At 61.6% G+C, this 8,046-nt stretch overlaps 1 protein-coding gene across 1 annotated transcript; it reads right to left on the bottom strand.

Moving 5' to 3' along the window:
* Positions 1 to 2,902: 2,902 nt before the first annotated feature.
* Positions 2,903 to 7,506, bottom strand: S1PR4 (sphingosine-1-phosphate receptor 4). Its single transcript, XM_070491698.1, has one exon. It carries the CDS (start codon positions 5,941 to 5,943, stop codon positions 4,312 to 4,314), a length of 1,632 nt encoding a protein of 543 aa, XP_070347799.1. The 5' UTR covers positions 5,944 to 7,506; the 3' UTR covers positions 2,903 to 4,311.
* Between the last annotated feature and the right edge of the window lie 540 nt (positions 7,507 to 8,046).

The raw sequence follows: 8,046 nt of genomic DNA, 5'->3' as shown, positions 1-8,046 counted from the left end.
ATATTCATAGTAAAACATTATTCGCTATCCACCAGAAATTCAGATTCTACTAGGTGTCCCAAATTTGTATTTTCTAATCTGGCAATCCTAAGAGCCTACTGTCTCAGGGCCAGGAGTCCTAAGGAGCATCAGTAACTCACATCCCTGTGTACAGATGGGGAGACTGAGGCCACAGGGTGCAGAGCACTGCAGCCCTGGCCCCCAGCGAGTTGACATCCCAGGCTTCAACACGGTTGCCTGAGGACTTGGGGCCTCACTTCCGTCCCGAGTGACAGGTGGCGACAGAAATGGGTTCAAATCCCGGCTCCGCCCCTTCCCAGCTGTGTGACCTCGGGCAAGTCGCTTCCCCTCTCTGAGCCTCGGTTTCCTCAGCTGCCAAATATGTTGATAAATAATTAAATGCTCTCCCCCTCCTCCCGGGGGTGTGTAGGAATTCAATAAGATAATCCACATAAACTTGCTTGCAAAGAGGAAGGCATACAGTAAGCACTCGATAAGTGTGGGTGTTACGAGAATGCACCCAGCTCGTGCAGCCTCAGGGCTGTCACCTCGGCTGTTCCCGCGAATGCTGTCCCCACACCTTTCTGCATGGCGAGCTCCTTACTGAAATGATGCTGGACATTCCTCAGGGAGGTGTCTGTCACCCCAGCAGAGGGGGACCTTAATGACAGCAGGCACCCCGGGTTGTGTGTGTGCCCAGAACAGAGCCCGGCACGTGGTGCTTGAGTGAATGAATGAGTCATGAAAGCCCCAACAGACCAGCCCACCCATCCCAGCTGAGTCCCCTGCTTCCGGCCACCCCCAGGCCCCTCCAGGGGGTCCTAGGAGGCCCGAGGAGTCAGGAGTGGCCTGGCAGGGCGGGAAAAGGGACGAGAACTCGTTCGGGCCCACGTGCGCTCGGTCAGCAAACGGGCCTTCCCGGCTTCTTCCATCTGCCTCTCCCCGGGCCGGGCTCCGGGTACACACACACTCGCCCGGAGGCCGGCCAGCAGCCGGGCCTCACCCGGGCCCAGATGGCGAGGCCTCGACCCTGGATCTGCCCACGTCGCGTCCTCGCCTGAGCGCTGGTTTTCCCTTCTGCAAAATGGGGAGATTTGACTGATTTGCTTCGCGGAAGTGAAACCGCAGGTGGCCCAAAGAATGAACTGGAACGCTAATTCTGAGTTTTCCAAGGAGGGAAGGAACTAGTATTCTTTTATTCATTTATTCATTCATTCATTCGCTTAGTCCTCTGCTTGTTTGTTCATTCCTCAGAGAGGCAGTAACAGGCAGGGATCAAGAACCCCAGGTTTGAATCCCAGCCCTGCCGTTTCGCGGCTGTGTGACCTTGGGTAAGTCTCCTAACCTCTCTGGGCCTCCATTTCTGCATCTGTTAAATAGAGTTGATGGTGGTATCTGCCTCCTGGAGGTACTGTGGCGATTAAAGGAGTTAATACAAAGGCGATTAGAACAACACCAGGCACCGAGTGATATATAAGTCTTGTTATTATTATTCATTTTAAAACAAACCCGCAATAGTTTGCGGCCCTTTATAGGCCTCTCCTTATCGACATCCCAGGAAGACGGGGCTGTCAGTAGCCTCGTGTGACAGGTGAGCAGGCTGAGGCCCTGGTGTGTGCAGAGCTGGGGAACCGTAACAGGTGACAGACCCCCGGGCCACCTGATGAGCAGAAGTCGGGATTCTTGGGGTCGTCCAGTCAGGGAGGAGGGCTGGGCTGGGGAAGAAGGAGAGGAGGAGGTTTCAGGGCTCCGCGGAAGGCAGGCTGCTGGCTCCAATTCTCCCAGAGCCCCAGGTCACTGAGCACCTGCTGTGTGCTGGGTGCTGGGGACACAGCGGTGACCCGGACACGGCCACAGTCGCCACCATCATGGAGCTCACAGGCCAGAGGAGGAGCTGGGCTCATGACCAGGGGTGATTGGAGCCGTGATGGGGACACACAGGCAGCCATGGGAGCCCGGAGGAGGCCTCAGGAGGAGGCGAAATCAGAGGGGACTTCCTGGAGGAGGCAATGCTCAAGCTGAGACCAACAGGATGGATAGGCAGTAGGCAAGTAAAGAATGAGGGTAGGCATGTGCCAGGCAGGCGGCCTTGGTGGGGACAAAAAGGCTGGTGCAAAGGCCCTGTGGTAGGAGGGAGAAGTAAATACGTTCCGCTCAGTCAAAACAAAGCATATGATGCCCCGCGGGGCGCAGGGACCAACCGGGGCACCTCACACAGGCCCAGAAGGCAGGCTAGAGCTTTGGGGTGGCCCAGGCTCCACGCACCCCTAATTCCACCAATACCTCCCCCACCCCCTCCTGTCACCATCCCAGATAAACACACGGGGAATGGGAGTCAGAAAAATACGAGCAGTGGGGCAACCGGATACGTGCTGATGGCAATGTCCTGCATCGACATGGCCCAAAACAGTAGCCTCGAGCCACGTGTCACTCCTGAGCGCTTGACCTGTGGCGAGTGCGACTGTCACGGGCTGAACTGTGCTCTCTCTCAAATTTATATGTTGAAGCCCTAAGTCCCAGGACCTCAGACGGGGACCTTATAGGAAACAGGCTGGTTACAGATGTCATCAGTTGTCACACTGGAATACGGCGTCCTTATCAAAAGGGGACATTTGGACACAGACGTGCGCACAGGGAGAAGCCACCGTGAAGGTGGAGAGAAGATGGGGCGATGCGTCCACGGCCAAGGACCGCCAGGGATGGCCAGGACCCCCAGAATCTCAGAGCGCAGGGGACAGATTCCTCCCGCCCCCTGGCCTCCGCAGGACCCAGCCCCGCCGACCCCTGGATCCGGGACCCCCAGCCTCCAGACCGCGAGACGACCCATTTCTGTCGCTCAAGCCGCCCAGCCTGCCGCCCGGGACCCGGCAGCTCCAGCCGACGGAGACCCTGAGAAGCCGCATTTTGACATTTCATTTCATTTTAATTCATTTTCAGTAGCCACACGTGGCTCGTGGCTGCCGCAATGTCCGTCACCGCGTCCCCCGTGGTGCGGAGGGAAACAGAGGCACAGAGCAGGGCCGTCCCGCGCCATCAGGCAGGGCGCTCCCGGGAGCTCGGTCAGACGGAGCCGAAGAGCCGCGAGCACTGGCGTGGCCCTCGGAGGACGGCGAGAGGACGTTCAACCAGCAGAAGGTGGCCGCGTATCGAGGGTCCACCCGCGCTGTCCCAAAGTCCCCGGGGGCTATTTAAATGCCAACAAATTCAAATTAAATACCATTCAAAGTTCAGTTCTTCGTTTGCACGGGCCGCTCAGCAAGCGCTCCGTGGCCACGTGGGCTCCTGTAGCGGACGGCGACGATGCAGGACGTGTCCATCACCAGCAGCGCTGAGTGTGGCCCGCGACCTCCTGCCGTGGGTGCCCTCTGTCCTCAGCCCCTTTTGCAGATGGGGACGGTGAGGCAGCGTGCTCAAGGGCCTTCCAGAGGAACAGGCGGGGCTCCCCGAGGCCGGGAGAGCCAGGCGGCCGTCCCTCTGCTGGCCCCCCGACGGGGCCCCCCAAAAGACGCAGAGGCCAGAGCCCAGGGGGAAGGAGGCCTCGGGGCCAGAGGTGACAGCGAGGGCAGGGAAAGGGGAAGTGAGCGGGATGGGGCTGGTCTCAACTGTCACCAGGGGCCCCCGCCCGGCGGTCTCGAAACTCACACACACGCTTTTCGGCAGAGCGGTCGGGTGACACGCGCCCTCGGATGGGAGATGCTGTGCACGCGTGGACACGCCAGCACACGCTCCCGAGCACGACCCGTCCTGCCCGCCGCCTCGCTCTCTCACTCACACACACTCGCCCTCACAACCACAGCCCCCATAGCACACACAGCCCTGGCTCCTCCCTGGGCACGGGCACACCTCCGTGCACGCGGCCAGCAGACCCACAGCCCCGTGCCGTCACGCCTGGGCGCACGCGAGAACAAGAGGGAGGCTGTGACATCACGGATCGTCACGGAACTTCCATGTTCCCAGGGCGTCGACCCCACAGCCAGCCCCTTGCAGGCTGAGAGTCCCACTGAGGCCCAGAGAGGGGCTGGGGCTGCCTTAGAAGCACACAGGAGCCAGGCACGTACAGGAACTCACGCACCCCCACTCCGGGGCGCCCTCTGTCCCACTGAAGAGTCACCTCCAGCTCCCAGGACTTTCTGTGGCGTCCGCAGGGCCTTGTCTGACGGCTCTGTCCCCTCCTCTCCATCCGGGCCTGCCTGCTGCACCCCTGCGCGCCCCTCAGGCCCGCGGCTCACCCGTCCCGGGCCACCCTCTCTGCAGCTGAGCCCCGGGCACGCCCCGGCGGCCGGACCGTGGGCCCCCCCCCACCGCTGTGGCTCAGCCGCTCCGCACGCTGGAGATGCTGGACAGGGGCTCGCGCATCCGAAAGCTGTGCGACCGGGAGCCCCGAAAGCTGTCTCTGGGCCTCAGCGAGCTGTCGGTGGTGGAGGCCCCGGAGTGCGCCTCGGCCGCCTGGGCCAGGCAGTCGCCGGGCCCCCGCAGGCCCAGCCGGAGGCAGCCGCAGCACAGGAAGGCCACCACGGCCCGGCACACCTCGCGGCTGCGGAAGGAGTAGATGAGCGGGTTGACGGCCGAATTGAGCACGGCAAGCGCCAGGATCCAATCCATGCCCCGCAGGTACTCCTGCGCCCAGACGTTGGAGCCGAAGATGTCGGCCAGCAGCAGGCCGAAGAGGGGGCCCCAGCACACCACGAAGGCCACCAGGATCATGAGCACCGTCTTGAGCAGCCGGTGGGCCTTGCGGCGGGCCGGGGCGCGCGCGGCCTTCTGCCCGTTGGCCCTCACGAGCCGGAAGATCGCCCCGTAAAGCAGCGTGATGGTGGCCAGGATGAAGGCGAAGATGACCACGCAGAAGAGGATGTAGGCCTTGGAGTAGAGCGGGAGGAGGCTGGAGCAGCGCTGGAAGGCGCACACGCAGTTCCAGCCGAGCAGCGGCAGCAGCCCCAGCAGCCCCGCCAGCAGCCAGCACAGCCCGATGAAGCCGCAGACGCGGCCCTTCTTGGTGGCCCCGCTCTCCGCCACCGGGCGCACCATGGTGGCGAAGCGTTCGCCGGCGGTGAAGAGCAGGCTGAAGGTGGAGGCGGCCAGCGCCATGAACAGCACGCCCTCCCGCAGGAACCAGTGGGCGGGCGCCAGGCGGAAGGTGTGCGCCCCCGAGAACAGGACGTTGGCCAGGTAGGCCACGCCGGTGAGCAGGTCACTCAGCGTGATGTTGACCAGGCAGTAGTAGACCCAGCGGCGGGACCGCATGTGGGTCACGATGGCCACCAGCACCAGCAGGTTCTCCAGCACCACCAGGCAGCTCATGGCCACGAAGAGCCCGCGAAGGACCCCCAGGCCCCCGTCCTCGGGCCCCGGCCGCCCCGCCAGCCGGCCCGAGTGATTGTAGTGCAGGAGGATGAGTCGGCTGTGCCCGCTGGCCGCCAGCTGCTGGCAGGACTCGGGGGCCTCGGCCGGGGACCCCGTGGCGTTCATGGCGGTCCCCCGGGGCAGACTGAGGCCCCGGGGTGGCTGGCCCCCGGGCAGGGTGGAGCCGCTGCCTTGCCCTCTCTTGGTTTCCTGTTGTTTGAAATTTCCTGTTATGCTCAAGGTACCCCCAGGGTGGGGGTGCGGCCGGGCAGGGGCGGAGCAGCCAACGGTCGGCCGGCTCCCACCCCAGCTGCCGGAGGGCGCCGCACGCAAGCACGCACGCTCGGCTTCGAGACCCCGTCTCTGCCCCCTTCCGGTCCTCGAAAGCTGACGGCGGGGTGGGGGCCCCAGAGGGGAGAGGAGATGGCCCCCCCCCACGGCACCTGCCTCTCCTTCCATGCTGGGCGACTCCCCCTTCCCCAGCTGGAGCCACCCCCTCCAGCACCCCGCTGTTCCATCACCGTCTCCCCAACTGCTCCGAGCCCTGCCTGGTACACAGTAGGTGCTCAATAAATGCTTGTTGCGTGACTGCACACACATGAGCACCAACGGCTACCTCATCGGTGGTATGGAAGACAGGGCCAGGACTGACCTGCAGTATACCTGTCCACAGAGGGAGAAACTGAGGCCTGGAGCGGGTGGCACCAGCTGCCCCGGGTCCCCCCAGAGAACACACGGCAGGAAGTGGACAGCACACGTCCGGGTCTCAGCCAGGACCGTCCTCACCAGGGCCTTCAGTCGCCTCTCCGGCCCCTGAGGCTGGCCCTGCGAGGAGCAGAGCTGGGGACCCCCACCCAGGCAGCCTCTAACATCAGGAGGGGATGGGGCTCCCAGGAAAAGGGGAAGCCCACGCCCCCATCCCATGTCCATCCTCCCCGGGCTCAGGCTGCCTCAAGCTGAGACGGTTGAGGACCGAGGTGTGGGCACCAGGTGGGGGAGAGGAAGTGGTGGGGGTGCGTGGACTGGAGCTGCCCTGAGGTCTGGGGTGGGAGGGGCAGACATCCCATAACGGGAACTGGGGTCCCCCCAGGGGCTCCGGTCTCCCCATGGAGGTGGGGGTGGGCAGGAGATGGGAGTTGAGGGCAGCAGGGGGCAGTGGCTCTGACCAGCACCCTCCCTTCGTCACTGTCCAGCTGCAGGCACGGGACAGTGACAGGGACGCTCAGAGCAAGTGCTGCTGGGGAGGTGGCAGCTTCTTGTCACTGGAGGTGACCAAGCAGAAACGGATCTGAGGGGTGAGGCTGTGGGAGGAGGGGCTGTGAGGCAGCTGTGAGGGCAGCTGGGGTGTGAGGCTGCTGGTGGGGGACAAGCAGCCAAGCCTCAGCCAGGTGCCACCCCGCACAGCAGGACAACCCAGCCTCAGTCTCCACCTCACAAGGCACCCCCCAACCGGCACAGTCACGGAGAGACACATTGTGTGTTCTGAGGCTGAGCCCGGACCCCAGACTGAGCCCTGATCCCAAGCTGAGCTCTGATCACAGACTGAGCCCTGATCCCAGGCTGAGCTCTGATCCTGGACTGAGCCCTGAGACTGGACTGAGCCTGCACTCTGGACTGAATCCTGATGCCAGGCTGAGCTCCAATACTGGACTGAGCCCTGATCCCAGGCTGAGCCCTGATCCTGGACTGAGCTCTGATCCTAGACTGAGCCCTGATCTAAAGCTGAGCCCTGTTTCTGGACTGAACCCTAATCCAAGGCTGAGCCCTGATCCTGGACTGAACCCTGATCCCAGGCTGAGTCTGGACTCTAGACAGAGCCCTGATCTCAGGTTGAGCCTGATCCTGGACTGAGCCCTAATCCCAGGCTGAGCCCTGATCCTGGACTGAGCCCTGATCTCAGGCTGAGCCCTGATGCTGGCCTGAGTCCTGAGGCCAGGCTGAGCTGTGATGCTGGACTGAGCCCTGATCTTGGACTGAGCCCTGATCCTAGACTGAGTCCTGATCCTGGACTGAGCCCTGATCCCAGACTGAACCCTGACCTTGGTTGAATCTATGACCATAGGCTTACCCCAACTCTGACCCCTGACCTGGCTGAGCCCCTGACCCTGGGCTCCTACAGCAAATTCAGGACTAAAATAAAATGCTATGAGAGCATAGAGTTTGACTACCAAAGCCAAGCTGTCTGACAATGACCTTGGCCTTGAGTTACTTGCCACCTAGGCGTACGGCCACTTGTGCATTCTGCCTTATTTAATCTCATTTATCCACATGCTACAGAAGAGCAACCCCCCCCCCGAAATCTGCCCTGAAGACACAGCTCTACCCATATCCAAGAGTGCATGCGGGTTATTCATTGTTATTTGAAAATGCAAATATTAGAAGCAACCCAAATGCCTGCACACAGGAGAGAGGCTGATGAATTCCACTGCCTCCCAGAGCGGAGTACTATGCAGCCAGGAAAAAGAATGGAGATGACTCCTGTGAATGGAATGGAGTGATTTCCAGGACACACTGGTAAGTGAGGGGAAAAGTACAAGAGTCTATGTAACGTGCTACCTTTTGTGTAAAAAAGGAGAATAAAATATACACATATCTTCTTGGTTTTGGAAATGAAACACAGGAGAGATAAACCAGGAACCAACGAAATAGGTTTCCCACAAGGGGTGGATAGGATTGAAATTGAAAAGAGGAGAGGATGACACC

Source organism: Equus asinus, chromosome 20, assembly GCF_041296235.1.
Source record: "Equus asinus isolate D_3611 breed Donkey chromosome 20, EquAss-T2T_v2, whole genome shotgun sequence".
In the NCBI taxonomy this organism is placed as follows: Eukaryota; Metazoa; Chordata; class Mammalia; order Perissodactyla; family Equidae; genus Equus; species Equus asinus.
This window is presented reverse-complemented; position numbering and strand designations above follow the sequence as displayed.